Below are 23,020 nucleotides of genomic sequence, written 5' to 3' on the forward strand. Positions count from 1 at the left end.
ACGAGACGCGTGAATGATATGATGTTGGTATAATGTTTTAAAATATCTAAAAATGCTTCCAATCTGTGAAGACAAATTTAATTAGTTTGTCATACACCAACTCATTGTGCTGATAGTTAAATGTTTTTGGTACTAGATGTGTAGTTTAATTCAATAGTTAATTGTAAATTATTTGGCTGTGGATTGCAATTATAAAGTTTGATCTTAGTGTAGTATGAGTATAGTATAGTAAATTATCAATTTTGTTAAATCACATTTAATAATCATAGCCGCAATAAACTAGCCACTTATTTTACGTATTTTAGTTTATTACCGTAAAATGCTGCAACTTTGCCATTTAAGCTCAATTTTGCCTATTTCATTTCAATTACGATCTCTCGAATTTGCTTAGTTTTTTCTTGTTTTTTATCATTTGATAGTAATTTTCATTATTCTGGCAACACATATTTCATATTTTTACAATGGTAACTCCATTGTTGCTCCGCCAGTTACGTATCATAAGTCGGCGTGAGGGGCAACATTTTTTTAGTTTCTCGCAACTTTTGAATTTTTATCTACGAAAAAGGTGTTTTTTGAGAAGTGGTAACGTCCCAGGGTAAGTAAAGACTGTCTATTTCCCGTAGGTTTAATATTTTCAAGAAAAGGACATGATTTCAGCATGATAACGTACTAGGCAATATTGGGCAGTGTTTTGGAAACTTGAATGACACAATTTTGCCTGGGTCTAGGGCTGTCACTAGCTGAATTTTATAAATGTACAGAAAAGAGTAAAAATAAGCTTGCCTAAACTGCTTAAATTAGTTTATTTATTACAAGCTTTTTATTAACTTGCAATGTTTGTTTGTTTAAGTCAAATTTTGCAAGTCGATTTTCACCGACTTTCTGTGTGGGTACCTATGTAGATCTGCTGACAATGCAATAATAAACTAACGTTAACAAAAAAACTTATGGGTATTAAAATGAAAATTATAAAAAAAAAAACTTATTGCAATCTGTTATTATATTTCTATTGTAGTTACTTGTAATTGTATATTTATTGTATTATAATTATGTTGTATGTTTACAATCAATTTTCAACCACTTATTAGCGACCAATTGAGGTGTTTGACATACTTATGTAACTTGGGTGATAATGCAATGTTTATGGTACCATCGAGATGGTCTGATGATGGAGACCGAAAATAGCAACTTCGAAACTACACATAATAAACCCACTGTGTTTAGGCTCATTTGATTTGTCTTGCAGTTATCTTTCTTATCAAAATCTGGGTTGTGAGGTGTCAGGTCGATTACAATTGGAGTTCAAAGGTGATGGGTGATTAGAACTTTACAATGAAATAGAACTTTACACTATAATAATGCACTGAAAATTAGCAAAATAGTGTATCTGCAATGTATTTGTAATAAAAAAATTAAAATAAGTTCAAATTATTAAATACTAAAAGAAAAAGAAATCAAACAACATTATATTACATTTGTTTGTTGATTATTTTGTAACTAACAATATAAATAGATTTTTTTAATAACAATATTTTTTTGGCACAACCCTACAGTTAACGATATTTTTGTATAGAAAGTTTGTGGAACCTGCTACAACTTTACCTATTGCATGTGAAAAAAAAAGTATTAAGCTTATGGCCATAATTTGACTGCCAGGGACAAGCATAATGTCTCATGCACAAGAGTAAATATTATTGCAAATAGCAACACATTATTTATGGAGATATCCGTCTAGGCAAAGTTACGTCTTAGGCCTACAACTTTGCCTGCCACTTTGATTGCTTGTAAATCGGAAATACAGTATGATTAGGTATTAAGATTTGAGTCTTATCTGGTAAGGCATAGGGTATGTTTTCCGACTAATACTCATGAAACTCATAATGAAAAATAGGTTCACAGATATAAGAAAAAAACGTCAAAATCCAGGCAAAGTTGCAGCGTTTTACGGTACACGTGTAGTTTTAATCACTAATTGAATAACGACCAACGTAGTAGCGTGTTTGGTAAAAAAACATAAAAATATATAATTGAATCAATATGTACCTAGTCACACACGAACGCAACTACATATGTACAATATATAGCTATAAGTATCTGCAAAAATATGACATCACGAATGTTAGGATAGGTAAATAGGTTTTTCTTTAATATGATATTCATTTGTCATTTCAGTGTCAATAACATTGTTTATTTTTCTGCAGCTGCAATATTTGCTTCGTAAACAGATAATATTTACCAATATATATGTACATATTTTTAGCTTAAATTAAAACGAATAATATATTTTAACGTGTAATTTATTACAAAATTTCAAAATTCAACAATTACCAACCCAAACCCCTGTTTCTTTTCTTTTTTTAACGAAATGGATCTAATCCATACATTTTTGGATCCAATTTAAAAATTTACATTAGTACCTACTACCTAACTACATATTTAGAACATTTTTATAGTAAACCAATCTCAGTAATGAATCGAATGATGAATGATAAAACACTGTGGAATTAATTGTAACTTGAAATGATTAATTAATTACTATATTTGAATAATGATGAATTTGTTATTCTTGTGAATAAGTAAGAATACTTTTGTTACATTTAAATGTTATTCTAGATATTCTAGACTATTATTTTTTCATTATTTAATGTTTGACGACCTTATTGTGAAATTTTATTATTTAACATCTGTATAACGATCCAATGTAAATATGGAATAATAATGACATCAATAAATTGATCTCAGTACTTATCTCGATAAATGAATCGTATCTAAATACAGACAACACACTAAATGACCGAGAGTCGGATTAGCGGGAACACTTCATTGTTTATGCTAATTTCTTCATCTACCTATTAGTTTTAAAGCGATTTCGCGCGTGGCATTTCTTTGTATGTATATGTGTTGTGAATGTGACGTAGGAATACCTGTTTATACAGGTATGAAAAAACTAAAGTTTTTGCAATAAGGCTGAGTCATGCCCTTTCAAGTCCTTTACGTACGTTTCTTTGTGCAGATCAATAAGAAACCGAGAAAAGGGTGCAGATATTATAAAATCATTTGTAATTCCTTCCTCTTGTGTCTAATAATCCAGTAATGTTTGATTAACGTTATAAAGCAGTCGGGATAATTACTGCCCAAAAATGTATTCATTGATTGGACTATTTCGCTTTTTTGTGCAAATATTTTGTTACCTTCAAAACTCACTTCACTTTCGCAAAAACCTTCTATTTACATCGAATTTATAACAATCCATTATTTCTTCATATCTTAACTTTAAGTAGAAATTTCACGACCGTTGCGCCAATACGGAAACAATATTACCACAATCAATTAACCAAACTATCTCACAACCTTATGATATAGACATAAAGTCTAAATTCCTTTGATTTTTGGTTTAGTAGATGTAAATTAAAAGCCTGGTACTAACCTCGAGTTTTTTGGAGTATTCCTCAGTAATCCGCTCCTGCTCCTTCTTCAACTCCTCATTTGTATCCAAAAGGGCTTTCCCCAACTCAGCCGCCAGCAGCAAATCAGATTCCTTCTGCTGCAGCTGAGTCCAGACGTCTGGCTCCATATTTTCTGTTTTGGTCGTCATTTCTTTAACGTAATCTTCGAGATCTTGGTAAAAATGTTCGTCGGACAAACTTAAAGCTGAAGGTGTCAAACGATTTGCGCTTCTAGATCTACTTCTTATGTGTTTAGTGTGTGTTATTGTGTCTCCTTTGCCTATAAACTCAGTCTCTTCAGTTATAAAATGGGGTTTGCTTTCAACACTATCACCAGCCATACTAACTTTGCACTATTTTGGTGTAGCTATTCTTTTTGAACAGCTTGTCGAACGCTTGTTGTAATTTCACAGATTTGGGTAGTTTCACTTTGAAAATGTTTCTAGGCAGGTCGAAATCCTTTTTTAAGGCCATGGTACCATTGGTAGCACTTCACTCGCGAACACGCTGACTGACAACTGGCGAACGAACGAACGGCGCGTCGTTGCGTGGCAACGGGTCGGACACAACAGAGTGAGTGCGATGCGGTGCCCTGGCGCGGTGCGAAAGCCAAAGATTAAGTGCTGAGAAGGGGATATAGGTAGAATGTGGTAGCAGGTAGTGTTGAGTTGCTCACTCGTGAGGCACCTCATTTGTACCACTCACTTTGTTAAATTGTCGCAGAACTTCACACCGCATAAATGTCATACATCACTCCTCAATTAATTTTACTCATTTACTCGCGCGCATCACACACAGCTCTTACCACTCAAACACTTCAAATTTAAAAAAAAACTCTCAGCCTTTCAAACTCACTCGCGTTCCTCACAACTCGCAAGAGAGTCGCGAGGCGCTCGGTGCTCGCCGACATTCAAATGAAGAAATGAGTCATTGACGTCATCGTATTCATCGCTCATACTATCAACTGCCCAACTACAAACCTTATTGCAAGGACAAAAGGTCCACCGAGAAATGCGTTGTGTTTATACCATTCACTCGCCTCACTGTGACATCCCCTCAAAAATCCTTTCAAAATGAAACAATGAATTGGATTTACCGAAAGAGGGAGTGAGACAGACACGCGCCGTGCTTCAATAACACCTCATCGAAAATACGTTAAAAATGAAACACGAAAGAAAACAAGCGTAAGCGTCCGCAAGCTTACATACATATTACGCCATTTTGATCCTAGCATTGCTAAGTTACTTGTCAAAAGCGAAAAATCTAAGTCATCAAAGAACCTACCGAAGAAAGTTTTTTTTCTCTGTCGCACTTGTAATTTCATACGTAAGTGCGACAGCAAAGCAAAACTTCGTGGTTCGCGGTAGGCCTCCATATTTGTTAGCTATTATTGTACTAACGCGCATACCAGTATAACCTGACCTCAAGACTCATATTGCTGGTGTCATGTATAATCTGAATCAATTAGACTGGACAGTGAAATGGTTACTTGATAAGCGATTGAAATGCCAACCAAGTCTCACTGGGCATTTACGAAGCTTGCTTAAAAACAGTTATCGTTTAAGAGACCAAAATATTATTTAAATTTTTGAAATATAATATAGTGGCGTACACAAAATATGATAATTTACATTAGTTTATTAATAAAAAAAGTAAATATAATTTGTATAGGTGAAATAAACATGTACATTTTAACGATTTGAATTTGTAATACTTTTTGTTAACGTGCTTCGTAAACTATTTCGATCATTAATGATTTTGACATATTTATAATACGAGAAACTCGAAAAAGTTGTTCGTAATCTTTAGTTGTGTTTTATAAATAGTGATCAGTGACCATTCTTATAATTATGCCAAAATAACAATATATTAACATTGTTTTCGCGATAAAATATACCTGTGGGTCTTTCGTTGTGTCTTTTGCATACAAAAATCAAGTGTATATTACACGCCGGTGGCATTACCGCGCGAACGTTATTGAGGCTTTCGTTTGTTATCATATTACAATGATATTATTACTGATAAATGATGAGGTGGTAAGTTAGTAATTTCTATATAATAATGGTACAAACAATATTGGATTTGTTCTCCTTAGTTTGTTAATTGTTTGTTTGGTAGTTTATGGTTAGTATTTATTTCAATATATGAATGTTAAACTTAAAATGATATCAAGTAGCAAAAATTGATACTGAACAATCTAACAATAAAAATAATAAACTGCTAAATTAGAACAAGTTTCATAAAAGCATCAAATTAAGTTGCAATAGGATGTATGTACTTTAACTCCTTAGTTTGATTCTTAAATGTATGTCTTCTGTTGTTAAAGTTCTGTTTTAAACCTCCAGAATTGCACTCCAATTAAATATTTAAAAGGAAGTTTAGCAATGCCTAAATATGTATTTACATTAAATATGGTTTGCTGCCGTTGGAGTTGATGGAATAGTCGATGCTGCAAAACTGCTAGTACCTCTCCTCATTTGAAGTAAGACATTGTAACACCTCATTTTAGAGAATGAGGTACTCATACAAACTCATTTTAAATTGATGTCCTACCCATCACTAGTAGCAGGTGTTTTTTGGTTTACCTGCGACGATGGAGAAGTTAAATGTGACATTGTAGAAGGCGGAAATGACTTACGAATGAATAAAAATCTTCACGATTAAAGGTAGACAGAATATACGTTTTGGATGTGAAGCTGTTTGTAATGTTTGTGTGTTAGTATATTTGAAAATACGAATTAATTTTGTCAATCATTTGCCAAAAAGTTGTTATTTGTCTGAAAAGGATTGTCATACACTAACGATGGTTGTTACTCGTTGGACACTTTGTATGGCACGATAGCGATGTTATAATCTTATCGAACATATTTTTATAATTTAAAAATTTTGACTTATATATTACGTCTTTTCAAATTACCAACGTATGAACTAAATACCTGAAACAACTCCAGGTACGTCGTACCTACTTCAAAGTCATATGATTGATCTGACCCTAAATAACTTGGTATAGTTGACTATTCTTAACTAAGGGCCACTGAACCTTTAGCAATTATCAAATTTGTAAAATATGTGTTAGCTTCAATGTCTACAAAGTGCTGACAACGCAATGTGACCCAAACCCGTGAAATCCCAGCCTCAGGCAGCGAGGGCCGAAACAGCCTAAATGGCCGTAGGCGCTTGCTTGAATAACATGCAATTCATAATTGTTCTCGAAATTAATTTATTTTCAGTGTGGACTAATTTCCATTATTTTGTATTTCAAAGATAAAAATAATCCAGTTTATACTCGTATGTAAGGTAACCGCACCACAGGCTTCGTCGGGTGGCTACAAATGCAAATCAGCAACATGCTACGTCCCAATTCTTTATCATTTTTAAATGATAATTATTTAAGTTAAGTAAAATAACTGTCACGAATCCTGGCTTCAATTATCCTATCACACTGACAGCGTTCCTAAAAAAGTTCTTACCTAAGATCTAAATGTGCTATTGATCTGATTTCAATTTCTTGCTTGTACCATTTACACGTTAATTTTGACGATATAGGTAACTATAAAACTCATCGTTGATTTCCATTATACATAATTTGAAATGAATGAAATGAAAATCTTTATTTTCAGGCAATTATGGGCCCATAGATAAATACCTTAAAACTAGCATACATATTATAAAATATATCTTAAAAAACTAAAACACACTATGGCTGCGATGCATTTCGCAACCCCGCTGTGTCAGGAAGCCGGCCTCGCAACCGCCGAAACTTGACACCCTTCGGCCAAAACTCCTCCTTTACGCTAGACGTTCAGTCGGAACGCTCACCACAAAAGAACTTAAATTCGCATTGTGTCGAGATTCCAACTTCGCAACCCTCAGGGCGAAACCGAACTTGACTCGTACATACTTTACGATGTCCTCAACCTTCGTGGTAGTGTAATCGGGACACATACAGCAGCGTCGACGGTGTTGCAGGACGCAGCAAATGGTTGGGTCCATTCGGTGCGGTACCGCACTTATACTAACGAGCTGGCTTCTTTCTCTTCTCCACCTTTTTGAATCCATCTCCGTCGCATCGCGATTCCCTTAGAGTCGGCTGTTGGTCCTTGTGAACAGGTTCACGAAGGCTCTGTACCCCTTTCTTCTTCTTTGTAGTTGAGATCAGCCCTAGATGAAAGAAGTGTAATATACATTTTTAATAAATTAGTTTATGAGGTAGGTCCTATCTATGGGTCTTTCTTACCTGAAAATAGGTGATTTGATTTTCATTAGTCCATTGAGTTTAGTAGACTACAGTAAGGTGACTAACGAAAAAAATATTGAATTATATCTATAGCTTGTTAATTGGCGTATTATTGACCTCTATGAAGCCCATAAAACCTTATTATTTGCCTACCTGAAAACAACACGGTTTTATGAACTGCCACATCTGCTAGTATTTAACTCTTTGTCCCTAAATAAACACGTGCATCGGAGTGAAACGAAAACAACAGGTAAATCCACAGCTCGTGCGTTAGAAAGAGACCACTATACACACTCAAGGTCATCCGAAGAGAGTGGTCAAAAATGGAGAAACAATTATTTTATTGTTGGTAAACTGCTTCGTTACAAAATTACTTTTACCGGTGGTCAAATTTGGAACTAGCACTTTCATATACAAAATCTGTGTTTTTTTTATATAAAGTAGCGCCAATATTACTGGCAAATATAACTTTGTTAATTTGAACACGGCTGGTTACTTTCTAATCCTCGTATTTTGTTTTTTGTGTCGGCTTAAAATAAACTTTATAAATAAGCGATCAAGGTCGTTTTTCAAAGTTAAGGTTTTTTTTTCATATGTATTGGGTAAAGTTCGAAGTTATTATAGGAAGTGATATCATTTTCTGATATAAACTTTGAAAATCCTTTTTAACCCATTCTACAAAAAATAACCTTGATATCTTTATGGTTTGTACCTATCTTGTTTATATTGTGTTTCGGACCCGGGTATGTCCTTAAACTACGTCCAAAAGAGAGGTATGGGCAATGTGAATGTCATCTCGCCTTGTGTGGTAGGGCACAGCACAGCGGATGTCATTCCAGATCTAGAGCAGAGCCCAACTGGGGAAGTACCTCCACCTTACAGAAAACCGCAGCCAAATAACACTTGACCCTACTCATAGTGTTGTGTTCCTGCCGGTGAGTAAGGTTGCCAGAGCTCAACGAGGGGTTGGGGTTAGGGTCGGCAACGCGCATGTAACTCCTCTGGAGTTGCAGGTGTACATAGGCTACGGAGACTGCTTACCATCAGGCAGGCCGTATGCTTGTTTGCCACCGACGTAGTATAAAAAAAAAAATCTTTATTGTATTAGTAATAGTATCTTTTTAGTTAATCAGTCTATTGGCAAAAAATAATGTTTAATCTTTTGTTTCAAAATTAATGCGTATTCAACGACTTCTGGTTTAATTGTATTTTTTGTGCGAATGCGTGAATCAGATTTATCATTGTATGAGTTACGTGGTTTTCATAAACTAAGATAAACTTAGCCACCTAAAGCGTTTTTTGCGAACAAAAGACATAAACGAACGCCTGAACCCTAAGGTCCGTAGACTCCGTAGCAGGTTCAGTTACGGGGCTATTTACCATTATGTTAAGTTCTATCATTTACTTATTAAGTTTATGTAATGTAGAAATGGAGCCAATTGACTAAGTGATATAGCCCCTCCTGCATATATCTTATACCTTTAAACGAGCAATTCTAGTATATATATATTTCCGGGATCTCGGAAACGGCTATAACGATTTTGCTGAAATTTGGTATATGGGGGTTTTTGGGGGTAAACAATCGATCTAGATTAGTCTTATGTTTGGGAAAACGCGTGTTTTCGAGTTTTCATGAGTTTTTCTTTCGTCGCAAAATATGGTCGCTAATTTCGTGTTGCCGGTTATTGTCCGTCTGGTCCAGCGGGTTAAGTAAGACGCGGACGGCAAGAAACAACCAGTGTTACGGGTTCGAATCCCGCCCGGTGCCTAACTTTTGTTTTTTTTTTTATATCACGTAAACATCACCATATTACAATAAATAGTTATAACCGAGCAAGCTCAGGTACTTGTATTTTATGTTAACGGCACCAATCATGAGTCATTTAAGAGAAAATTTGGAGTATTTTTGATATTTCACCGACATCTGTAAAATTTCTACCGCTTTATGCTTTAAAAGTTGAATGTCCAATTCGTCCTTTATGTTTTCTATGTATTTAATGAAAGCTACTGCAATTGGTTTCAATATTATTAACCAATCAAAACTATGTTTTTTTGCTCCAGTCATGGAATGTATGGCGCCATTAATTTTCAAAGTAACAAATATCAATGAAAAATTAAACTTAAGCAGCTCTTTGGCTCTTGTTTATGGTAAAATGTTGTCAGCGATTAAAAACTGATGGTAAATACTTGTTTTGCAGAATTTGTCTATACCATCCCATTACTGGTGCCTGTTCCATTATAGGGGTGTTTACTATATATTATCTTATACCTTTGGGGCCTGTTTCACAACGTCAAAGTCCTGAGTAAGCTACTTGCCACGTATCTGACGAATAAACGGGCCGATTCGAAGAATGATTAAGACACGTTTAAGATCTTGGAAACATCTTTAAAAGATCGATAACTAAACGACATGTCAAAATTGGCGTTTATTTCGATTCCGCTGTGATCCCAATAAGATGCTACGATATTGTGACATTGGTTGCCCGAATCGAGCTGCTTCTGTCAATTATACGACATACAAACGATATCTAAATGAGAACTTATCTAAACCAGAACTTATCGTTTTCGTATCTCATTTTTCGAATCGAGCCGTAAGTCATCGTTGGCGTTTCACAATCTTCAAATAAGCTTAACTGGTAGATAAAGTGCTAAATTTGTTAATTAGCTATCCAATACTTTTCTTGGACATTGTGAAACAGGCCCTTAGCCTACAACGAGCAATTCTTATATTGTATATTTATATATCGGGGATCTCGGAAACGGCTCTAACGATTTCGATGAAAGTTTGCTCGGGATTTCGGGGGCGAAAAATCGATCGAGCTAGTTCTTATCTGTGGGAAAACGCGCATTATTCAGTGTTTAGATGTTTTCCGAGCAAAGCTTTGTCTCCCAAATATTATGTACAGTCACGTCTGTTAGGGTCGGCAACGCGCATGTAACTCCTCTGGAGTTGTAGGCGTACATAGGCCACGGATACTGCTTACCATCAGGCGGGCCGTATGCTTGTTTGCCACCGACGTAGTATAAAAAAAAAAACAATACTTCTTTTTCACCAAATATGTAAGCACTAATGCCGTTGTTGTTAGTTGAATCTATAAAGCAATTATTGTGTGTTTCTATAAAATTGTTGCATTTTGTCATCTAACCTCCCTAATTTTGATCGAAAATGCCGTGTCAGATTTTTCAGAGTGCTTTTAAACTATAAATTATTTTCATATTTAAACAATCATTTTATTCAATTTAAATTAATCATTATATAGTAACCTGTTCAGATTTGTAATACGCATTTATAGTACATTACGATACAAGTGCGAAAAATAGGAAATTCGAAACGAGTGGCGATAAATTAAAACACGACCGAAGGGAGTGTTTTAAATCGACACGAGTTGCGAATTACCTATTCGCACATGTATTGTACAACGTTTTACAGTTTACAGGCCCTTTAAATGGTCGACACAGTAACGTAATATGCTAATATTCGCACTAGTGCAGTAAAGTAGCACCATATGTACTGTAAATATATTTATAACATTTTTCTGATATTCTTACTGGACCACTGTTTACATTCTGACAGAAAATTACAAAAAACTTTAAAAGAAATTCTAGTGGTCCGCCCCCAAATAGTACACCGACATCAGAATAATATTTGACTCATTTTATTTAGTTATCGTGCATTTCGCTCATAGTTACCCGTACATGTATTGGCGCGGGCGAGACGCACGATAAGTAAATAACATAATTTAAATATCATTCTAACGTGTCAGTGTACGGTCACGTCTGAAAATATAGATACGGACGACAAAGTTACAAAAATATGTATACACCTTAATAAGCAATAAGTTCGTTATAATATATATCGTTGTCTAGGTACATATAATACAAGCCTTATTGAGCTTACTGTGGGACTTAATCAATTTGTGTAATAATGTCCTATAATATTTATTTTATTTATTTATACATATTTTGTCCGTACCGATATTTTCAGATGTTACTGTACGTTCGAATCGGCCTGCAGAGTGCAGGGGTATCATGGTCGCATTTTTATCACCTGTCATGTCGTGCGTCACTTTCGCACTTACATACTTGTTAGAACGTGACAGGCATGGTGACAAATGATAAAGAGGCTACCATCTTAGCCCTTCTGGGGGTTAGTTCGTAGTTATGCATTTATTGATTTAACAGTGTAACAATAACAGTGGATTGTTTCTTCAAGTCAACACTCGCAGCTTGGATCGTTTATAAGACATTTTGTTGAGGTACGTTTTTTAACAAAAATAAGGTTTATAGTCGTAAATGTAACTTATTTCATTGGATATTTGTTTATTTTGCAAAAGATACGACGTTTATGTAAGTAGGTACATATACAGGTTGTTTATTTGAGTTATTAAGACACCTGCAATAATTTACGGGCTGAATATAAAGGTCATAATGCTCAACTTTTACTATGGGATCGCAAAAAAGTTTACTCTCTGATTAGAAATTTAAAGATCAGACGGCGAAAATGTATGAAACAGACAATTTTCTTTCGCAATTCCAGGGTTGGTCCCGTAGTAAAAGTAGCTCAGTATGACCTATATATTCACCCCGTAAATTATTGCAGGTGACTAAATAAACACCATGTTATACAAAGGTTATTTTATTTTATCCCCTAGAAAGGATTTCTTCATGCTAACTAGCTCTATTACTCTTTCAATTCTTTCATAGCGATTTGTAGTTATTTTGACATTTAAATGTCCATGCATAAATTATTATGTATTATAGTGTGTAACGTATTAAAGTTACACACTATAATACATAATAATACGTTCCACACTAGAATACATAATAATACGTTCCACACTATAATACATAATAATACGTTTCACACTAGAATACATAATAATACGGTAGCTAACACAACAGCAACAAAACGAATAAATACTTACCTAAGAACATTATTTTCACCACACCAACTGGTAAAGGTCTTTTTGATTGTTTAAAAACTGATGAGAAAGTTTCATTTTATCCACATGTGAGGAAAAGTAATGTAATGCCAATTTTGGGTTGCTTCCTTATGTTGACTAGTAGAATTTACTTTTATATGATTATTTAACACAACAGCAACAAAACTAATAAATACTTACCTAAGAACATTATTTTCACCACACCAACTGGTAAAGGTCTTTTTGATTGTTTAAAAACTGATGAGAAAGTTTCATTTTATCCACATGTGAGGAAAAGTAATGTAATGCCAATTTTGGGTTGCTTCCTTATGTTGACTAGTAGAATTTACTTTTATATGATTATTTTGAATGATAAATATTTAATAATGTTCTATTGGATTTGATGTGGTTTAATTTTGTTTGGTTTTTACGGTTAGCATTTTCCTCGCATTGGCGTGGAGCAAATTTTTGTGTTAAAACATAACACAAATTGTGCCACCGAGTGAAACACAATTTTTTTCTCCACACCAATGCGATGAAAATACAAACCGTAAAAAAAAAACAATCAGTTTACTTTGCGAGGTTTTCCCGAGGGGCTACAGTATGGGGTTCTTCAAAAAAGGAATGTACAGGTTTTTAAAGGGTCGGCAACGCGCATGTAATACCTCTGGTGTTGCAGGCGTCCATAGGCTACGGTGACTGCTTACCATCAGGCGTGCCGTATGCTTGTTTGCCACCGTCGTGGTATAAAAAAATAATTATTCCAAATCAACTTTTAAAAGTCAATTCTGCCAGCCAACATTAAGGAAACTACTCAACATTTGTATTTGATTTGATTACTTTACCACGCATGTGGATTGTGGATAAAATACAACTTTCTCATCAGTTTTAGAACAATCAAGAGGTCCAGCTGGTGGTGAAAAATAACTATTCCCGTATTGTAAACGCCAAATCTTCGTTCATAGTGATAACTTGTAAACAAATCTTCCAGTAACATCCTTCAAGTGCAAGATGTCGATCCCAGAGGATATGGAGATGGAGAAGATCGCAGAAGATGAGCTGTCCAAGCTGCAGAGACAGGTCATATTTTATCATTATCCTTATTAACGATTCTAGAAATAGAAACAGATATAACTTAACCCCAAATGAAGCCTAGCAGAACCACAGATCTATTAGAGTCAGGCCAAGCTAAATTAGCAGCAATGTTGATAGCACAGGCTGAGCAAGTGTTATTTTATACGTCAAACTTCAGTAATATTAGGTATGATTACCTAACACTTGCATCGTCACGGCTATCAAAATCACCCAATCACCCAACGTATTCATATTTTCCAGTTTGAGTTTGAGTTCTGCTTTGAGCAGAAAATGTGATAGCCGGTGGGGGCGGGGCATACCTTAGTCTTTGGAGTGGGCCACAAGAGTTTCAACCTTTTTTGGGGCCTTGGCTCCGGATGGCAAAACGAACAACGGCAGCAACAGCCAGGTGCTTCAGAGCTTCAGTTTGTCCAAAGTAATCTGATAATCTGCAAACCTGGCCCTCATGGTGGTGGTTAAACTTATTTAATATCATATAAATATTAGCAGTATTATCTTTGGAAATATTTGTTTTGACGGATTTGACAGACGTATATTTCATTGGCCTACATTGACAGAAACGTTGACAACAATGACAATGTGCTTATCTGTGTCCCGGTCAAAGCTGCGCTAGTTGCGTCTCTTTCCCCATTATGACAAAATAAATATGACAACGCGAAACAATGCCAAAACAAACCGCGAAGTGTGGCAATTGGGGCATGTTGCAGTTTAAGTATGCGAAACCACAAACGTAGATCTTTGAATTAGAATATTGTTGGAATATCAAAGTCAAAATTAACAGTGTGTAATACATTTACAAAAACCAACGACACCTAATTCCAGTTCCGCGTGATGGAAATAGACCGTATGTCTGTGATGACGAGCGTGCAGCCGACGCTCCGAGTACAAAGGAACATGATCCGCACCCTGAACAACGACCTGGACAAGATCATGCTGGAGCTGAAGGTTAGTGTGACACCACCTCCAATAGTTCCGAGTGATGATAGACCGTATGTCGGTTATGACCAGTGAGCAGCAGACGCCCCGAGTGCAGAGGAACATGATCCTCACCCTGAACAACGACCTGGACAAGATCATGCTGGAGCTGAAGGTTAGTGTGACACCACCTCCAATAGTTCCCAGTGATGATAGACCGTATGTCGGTTATGACCAGTGAGCAGCCGACGCCCCGAGTGCAGAGGAACATGACCCTCACCCTGAACAACGACCTGGACAAGATCATGCTGGAGCTGAAGGTTAGTGTGACACCACCTCCAATAGTTCCGAGTGATGATAGACCGTATGTCGGTTATGACCAGTGAGCAGCCGACGCCCCGAGTGCAGAGGAACATGATCCTCACCCTGAACAACGACCTGGACAAGATCATGCTGGAGCTGAAGGGTAGTGTGACACCACCTCCAATAGTTCCCAGTGATGATAGACCGTATGTCGGTTATGACCAGTGAGCAGCCGACGCCCCGAGTGCAGAGGAACATGACCCTCACCCTGAACAACGACCTGGACAAGATCATGCTGGAGCTGAAGGTTAGTGTGACACCACCTCCAATAGTTCCGAGTGATGATAGACCGTATGTCGGTTATGACCAGCGAGCAGCCGACGCTCCGAGTGCAGAGGAACATGACCCTCACCCTGAACAACGACCTGGACAAGATCATGCTGGAGCTGAAGGTTAGTGTGACACCACCTCCAATAGTTCCGAGTGATGATAGACCGTATGTCGGTTATGACCAGCGAGCAGCCGACGCTCCGAGTGCAGAGGAACATGATCCTCACCCTGAACAACGACCTGGACAAGATCATGCTGGAGCTGAAGGTTAGTGTGACACCACCTCCAATAGTTCCCAGTGATGATAGACCGTATGTCGGTTATGACCAGTGAGCAGCCGACGCCCCGAGTGCAGAGGAACATGACCCTCACCCTGAACAACGACCTGGACAAGATCATGCTGGAGCTGAAGGTTAGTGTAACACCACCTCCAATAGTTCCGAGTGATGATAGACCGTATGTCGGTTATGACCAGCGAGCAGCCGACGCTCCGAGTGCAGAGGAACATGACCCTCACCCTGAACAACGACCTGGACAAGATCATGCTGGAGCTGAAGGTTAGTGTGACACCACCTCCAATAGTTCCGAGTGATGATAGACCGTATGTCGGTTATGACCAGCGAGCAGCCGACGCTCCGAGTGCAGAGGAACATGATCCTCACCCTGAACAACGACCTGGACAAGATCATGCTGGAGCTGAAGGCTAGTGTGAACCACCTCCAATGGTTCCCAGTGATGATAGACCGTATGTCTGTGATGTATTGTGTCCCACAAACACTGAGTACTCAAAACTGGAAGGTCAGAACCTTCTGTATGCTAAGATTGCTAAGACGATGATGTGGATGATGCTGGAAGTTTTTCTCTTGCATAGCATCATGTCGCTTGCTTCGTGTTTATTCGATATAAACTATAATAGCTAAGTCGTGCGCCGTGCGTCTTTTTCCGAGTCACGACATCTCGAGAACTACGCCGTTCGATGTTTTGTTATGTTGGTTTTATCTGAGATTTAATGGAGATTTATATGATTTGATCTACCTAACCTAACATGTTTAAGCTCAAGCGATACTTGTCAACACTTTGTCAATTTACTGCTCTCATGCGTTTTGTATTGTAAGGTTTTCTTTTGTGTAATAAAGGCTAATTAAAAAAAATCCTATAATATCCTCCCTGGATCTTTAGTGTGTGTAGCCAACTTGCCAATCGTTTACGCTCCGTAGCGAAGAAAACGGAACTGTCACTGTCGCACCAATACGAAAGAGTGATAGAGAGAGATGACTACGCTACGCTACGGAACGTTAACGATTGGCACGTTGGCTAAGCAGCCACGACTCCAAATTTTGTCCTTTTCCTGCCAGTAGATAAGAAAGATTTCTCGTCTCCGTCGGAGCCTGTCTTGCGTTCATAAAACAAGTGCCTGACTTTTTATTCATAGCAACGTGTAGTCATAAGTGATTTTAATTTGAAGACTAGTCAAAAACAAAAAAACGGCGCGAAACGGAATGGGAAACTAGCTTTCGAAATTCCACTGGCAAAAATAAAACGACGATAACTAACTACATAATAGTTGGTTATTCGTTTCATGAAAAATTGGTGTGTCATGGAACACTTGGTTGGATGGAACGAAGTTAAGAGTGGTGACGTGTTCATGTTTATGTTTATGATTATGTGTCGGTTTATGTTTATGTGTCGGTTTATGTTAGGTTATGTTACGTTACGTTAGGTAAGTACTTTATGTTACTGTCATGTTCATGTTCTTCGTGTCCGAGTCCGTCATCGACCCTTATCCTCATTTTCATTCTCATTCGTGACGGCTTTTCGTAAACGGAAAAATCTTACACTTCATTTCGCCTAGCCCCCATCCGCCAACTGTCTGATAAGGAACTTTATTCCAAAAGGCTTCATTAGCGTAAATTTGAAAGAAATTCTAACGAAAAAAGATATACAACTTACCCACCCGGATTTACCCTATGTTTTTCAGCTAACAAAAAGCACCTCCAATGTGATGGAGAGCGCCAAGGCCCGTGACAAGTTGGTCTCACTTCTGAAAGATCACGAGCGCTGTTCTTCCGAAGTCCGTGAGCATCGCAGCACCATTCATGAGCTGAACTTCCTTCTCAAGCAAGTGCAGAAGGAGATAAAAGCGCTAAGGACCAAAGGCAGTGGTGCTGAAGAGGTATCTATTTTTATTTTATACTAACCCGGTAAAGAGCTGCACACCCGAAGAATGATAGCAACACAGCAACGCTACCATTTGTTGTACTTAATTAGCTATAGGTAGGGTTGCCATACGTCCCGTATCGACGGGTCTGTCACCGTATTTAAGTATACCGTCCCGATTTTGTCCCGTATATCAATACCGCTGTGGAATAGCTACATAAATGGACACAATCATCTTTAGGTAACTAGTTTCTACAAAGAGAAATAACAGCAAAGCTATGTGAATGTGTCTATATTGGAACGCATAATTTTTTCTCGCCTATTTTCACTTCGCATAACAACTATTGACATAACAACGTTTGGCATAACTATTGATCCGAATAAATTGATTATCCTAATTTTTATACGCATAAACTTTTCGTGCTACAGGTCAATATCATAAGATTCTTATGTCCAATCCTTCTATACGCATAACCCGTATAGCCTAAATTAATATATAAAATAGCTGAATATCCTAAAACTTATACTATTAATGCGTAAGCTACCCAATATTAATTTCTTGGCAAAAATCATTGAATGCCAGTCTATGTTTCTGTCAATGCTAATTACCATAGTTGTTTTCAGGAATACGCCAAGTCCCTAACGGACCAGACCATGATCAGTCAGCTGGAGAACCGGCTGAGCACCGCCATGAAGCGCTATAACACAGTCAACAGCGAGAACTACAAGATGAGACTAGAGATCGACCGGCTTCTTAGAGACAGGTACCTATAGCAAAACATTCAGTTTTCCAACGTCAGCTTTGCTAGACGCGGAGATAACGGCGTTGAGAAACTAGTCATAGTTTGTTCCCGGTACACATTTCTATACAAAACACTACGAGTACCTAAACCGAAAATTCCTGGCTCTCGCTGTACAAATCTGTACTAAGAGCCCCTAGTAAATAAAAAAATAAATAAATATTATAGGACGTTATTACACAAATTGACTAAGTCCCACAGTAAGCTCAATAAGGCTTGTGTTGAGGGTACTTAGACAACGATATATATAATATATAAATATTTATAAATACTTAAATACATAGAAAACACCCATGACTCAGGAACAAATATCCATGCTCATCACACCACAGGATTTGAACCCGGGACCATCAGCTTCGTAGGCAGGGTCACTACCCAATAGGCCAAACCGGTCGTCTAGTAATAGGGGAATGTGGAGCGCAATCGACGTGTTGGACTAATCAGGTAAAGAGAAGAATAAAAGATACTTATTATGACGTGGTTCATGTGGTACCGAGTATAGAAACAAGTCATATTAACCAAAAAATACTTCAGGTGATTACTTACGACTTTCAAACGTGAAGGACTAGCTTTCAAAAGTCTCGTCAAAACTACTAATTCTTTTTAACAAAAATATATTCCAGGCAGTCATTCAACGGCGTATGGAAGACCCAGATCAAGCGTCTTCTAGACGGGAAGGCTGCTATTTTGGAGCTAGTGGAACAGGCTATTGCAGCATATGATCAGAGGGAGGAATGGTGTTCGAAGCTTGATGGCATGAAGGAACGTGCGGCTATTGACTATAGGAAACATTGTCTCGTAAGATATATATGGTACTAGTGGAATTAATACATAATCTCAATAATTCTCGGTAATACCGCGAGGGTCATGAAGCTACAGACAATAAACGATAGCGTCATCTAAAATGCAGGCAAAGACATCTATCGGTGAGCGGTGTGACTTTCGCTGGGGCTGTATTCCAGGATAGTACTACCAGATCTAGAGGCTTTTAGACGGGAACAGGCTATTACAGGATTGGCAGCATATGAAAGAGCACGCAGCTATTGACTGATTATGTATAGGAAACACTGTCTGGTGTTTGGTGAGGTTCTTGGCTATATGCTATAAAATTTAGTTCATTGCAATTGTCGCCAGTAATCCTCGACGAACCCTCGATCGTCATGGAACTATGGACTGGGTCTGTGCGTTTGGAGTGGTCCTTGTATTTACGAAGCCGCATTTTGCACCTTCGTACCACTGTGAAGTGAACGCATCCAAGCAAATGTTTTATACCGTTCCAAGTAAAAGCTCATTAGACGGCACTAGAACTTGCACGTGACTTTCATTACATTGCAGAATATAGTTCGTGTCATCCACGATGACGCGCAGATTTGTCAAATCTAACCTTTAATATCATGACAATACGAGTCAAGGCACGCGTCCACTTGAAAGACACGATCTGTATTGAGGTATGTCGAATGCAATCCACCAACCAAATGCCGCAATGTAACGAAACTTGAAAACCAGTTGATAACCAGTTTTAAATCCATTACTGAAATTAAAAGCGATAATGAATATAATTCATCCCTAGAAACGTCTGATATCTTCTTTTCCTTATCCAGGAAGTTCGCGAACTGCAAAGGCAGCTGGATCACAGCATGAAGCTCGAAGAGTTCCTTCGGACCAAGGGCACAGTCAGACTGACGGCGGCAGACGCGAAGGCGGAGGCCAAGCGGCTTGAGCAACAAGAAGAAGAGATGAGGACCTATAACAACTATGTGAACATCTTGGATGCTATACGGGTGGGTATGGGTAATACCATAAACATTACCATAATACTTGAAGCCTCTCGTGTCCCTTTGCCTAAAATCTTTGATTTCGGTTTAGTTATCCCGACATAGGTTTTCCAGATCCCTAATTAGTGTTCCGACTTTGTCACTTAAGTCAATGTACTGTAGGCGAAAATGAGAGATGTGAATAACGATACGTATTATAATTATTTTTAGAAAAAAATACATGAAGTGCAAACCACATGTGTACCTTTTGTATTTTCAGATTTTCTCTTACTCCCCTATTTGTGTTTAACGCACTATATTAAACGCTTATATTTCATCCCATCCAGGAGTTTGCAGGGGAAGATGACGTAGACAAACTTATCCTAGAGTTCAACAGACGAGAAGAAGAGAACTACGCGCTGTTCAACTACATCAACGAGGTCAACACAGAGCTGAAGAACCTTCATGACAACGTGCGATCACTCAGGACAACCATAGGTTGGTAGCACCCTCTCTAACAAATATTGACCAGCCTATATAGGTCCCCACACAAATATATTTTTACGTCTGGGCAACACTTGTCCCCAGTTCCCCACACGCTACGATTGGCTTAGCGGATGGGGGAATTCACATTCACTAAGGGAGCGTGCGGTGGCATCACAGGACAATACGCTACCTGCAGAGGTTTTCTCAAGAGAATGGGGTTCTTCACAAAAGTAGTGTACAGGTTTGTAAAGGGTCGGCAACGCGCATGTAACAAATAGCCGTAGACTCGACCGCTTACAACCTACAGGGTATTTAAAAAAGCCAGACCCACCAACGCTTACGGTTCCTGTTAAAATTTCCTCGCGGTGTTTTGCCACGGGCTGTTCCAAGCATTTAAATAATATTGAATCCTTATTCCATAGACGATGAGCATGCCAAGCACCAAGCCAAGCTATCCAAGCAGCAGGACAGCATCGAATCCCTGCGTACAACGTTAGACGAGAAAAGACAAGCTACTGCGAAGCTGAGAGAAGAATATGCTCGCAGTGATGCGGTGCTGAACAGTTTGTTGCAGCAAATACAGCAGTTGGCGCAGTGAGTACATCTACTACTACTCCTGGGTGATTTTGGGGTCGAGATACGTATTGAGATTATCATACTCAACAAGGTTTCCCATGGGACTAACGACAAAATCGCGAAAAGAATATAATGGACACCTTGAGAGCTCACCCAACGTTACGTAGACGAAACGTATGGTCAAAAAAAACCATTTTCATATCGGTCCCGTGGGAAACCTTGTTCAGTATGACCATCTCAATACATTTTTGACATTCGGGATCACGACCCCGAAATCACTCAATATAGGGACCGTGCGCGTTGGAGGGTCTGCCTTCTTGTGGCCTGAATTGGAACCATAAACATGCAGATGTACACGTCACGTGTTTTCTTGTGCATAGTAGGTTCTGCCATCTTGTGGGCTACATCGGAACAAAAAACATCACATTTACGCCTCGCGCCAAAAATCTGACGGCTCCTGTGCTGCCTCCTACAGTTCATGCACGCTCCCTATATCTACAGTATATGTCCGTTTTGTGTTTGTTTGTGTACCCGAATGAGTGTTCCTATTTTTCTCCAGAATACGTCTAGCTATTTGTGAAGGACCATGGTCTTTAGATAGGTTTCGCTAGCAGCCTTGGCACGAATACACGTCTAGTCTAGTCTGTAGTCTATCTCGCGCGAAATACTGTCAGACTGTCGCAGGCCCTAGAAATAGGTTTGCCTGATGTATAGGATTTTGGGGGCGTGCTATTTGCAGCTGGTAGGACCTACTTAGAGTATCGATTGATAACACAAATATCTGCTAGATTATGAAGAAAGAAGAAATAACCGGCATAACAAAGCTTTAATGGTTTTTCGGCGTATCATCGTCTTCCTGTTGTTTTCAGTGCATCTGACTGCAACTCCTTGCCGCTCTTGAAGTTATTAGGAAAGTCCGTGAATGTGAACGTGTCCAACGCACGTCTCTACATCAAGAGCTTGGAGAAGAAGATTACGGAGATCGTGGAAATTATTAAGATAGACGAGGTGACGAAAATAATTTCCTACTTACATTTATTTGTATTATCAAATAGCTAATAGTCATACGTTAATAATTAATACTCAAAAAGAAATGTATGTATAATGTTTGTTTGCATTTTGGAAGAAAAAGTATATATTTTTACGGATGAAAAATTTATCTTTACATTTTCTGTTTAGCTTATCCACGTTATTGAGTGGATAAGCTAATCGAATATAATGAATTGAAGAATAACATGATAATAAAGTTGATTTTCCTCGTCATTCAAAAGTTAGTAAAATACTTTTTGTTGGCTTGCTTATATTATTATGGTCTGGTAATCCATTTTATCAGTAGACAAAGGTACAAAATAAAAGAGTCTGTGCGCGATCGAGCCTTCTACCAATCCAATCCCATACTTTTGTAAATTTGCTGCGTTTTTCAACTAAAAAAATTAGATTAGTTCGAAAATATCTAGTTATGTGAAACGTGTATCCCGCAGGCCCTCCAGCGCGCTGCGGAGAGCAAGGAGCGCACGCCGCCGTCGTCGCGGCGCCGGCGCCGCCCGCCGCCCTCCCCCGCCCCCGCCCCGCGCCCGCCCGCCGCCCCGCACCCGCCCAGACCACATCCCGCGCATGCCTAAACCACGACAACACTAAACCCATACTTTTCATGATAAAATTTATTAAGAAATAAAAACCGACTTCAATGATAGACCGGTGAAAGAACGATTATTGTTGATTTTGGATGAAATTAAAAAGACAGCGTCCTACGCCTAATTACGTAGAAAAGGAGGTAACATGTTTTTTTTGTCACTGCACTCACCTTGACACATTTCAGATTTGCCTGACTGGTAAGATACCCGAAATGGGGTATTCTACTGTATTTAAGATAAATTATTTTACACCATGCATGAAATAAAGCACCAGATAACAGATGTGCCAAAAATGCACAAATTGCCAAACGTGAACTATGCATCCTTGAAGAGTTCCATTCTGATCATCATCAACAGTTTTACTT

The 23,020-nt window shown here is 38.1% G+C and overlaps 2 protein-coding genes across 2 annotated transcripts in view; one reads left to right on the forward strand and one right to left on the reverse strand.

The window, feature by feature from the left end:
* Positions 1-4,030, reverse strand: part of LOC133528838 (bicaudal D-related protein homolog) — a 141,665-nt gene extending 137,635 nt beyond the window's left edge. The window contains exon 1 of the mRNA XM_061866325.1: positions 3,428-4,030. Coding sequence (XP_061722309.1) covers positions 3,428-3,787 — 360 coding nt within the window. The 5' untranslated portion in view covers positions 3,788-4,030. The remainder of the gene's footprint in view (positions 1-3,427) is intronic.
* A 7,861-nt stretch (positions 4,031-11,891) lies between these two features.
* LOC133529135 (coiled-coil domain-containing protein 63-like) lies at positions 11,892-21,553 on the forward strand. The gene is made up of 9 exons (XM_061866771.1): positions 11,892-11,939; positions 13,597-13,685; positions 14,523-14,645; positions 17,227-17,421; positions 18,030-18,169; positions 18,829-19,003; positions 19,807-19,986; positions 20,307-20,457; positions 20,868-21,553. The coding sequence occupies exons 2-9, from the start codon at positions 13,617-13,619 to the stop codon at positions 21,041-21,043; spliced, it is 1,209 nt and encodes a 402-aa protein (XP_061722755.1). The 5' UTR covers positions 11,892-11,939; positions 13,597-13,616; the 3' UTR covers positions 21,044-21,553.
* The last annotated feature ends 1,467 nt before the right edge of the window (positions 21,554-23,020 follow it).

This window comes from Cydia pomonella, chromosome 20 (assembly GCF_033807575.1).
Source record: "Cydia pomonella isolate Wapato2018A chromosome 20, ilCydPomo1, whole genome shotgun sequence".
Taxonomy (NCBI): Eukaryota; Metazoa; Arthropoda; class Insecta; order Lepidoptera; family Tortricidae; genus Cydia; species Cydia pomonella.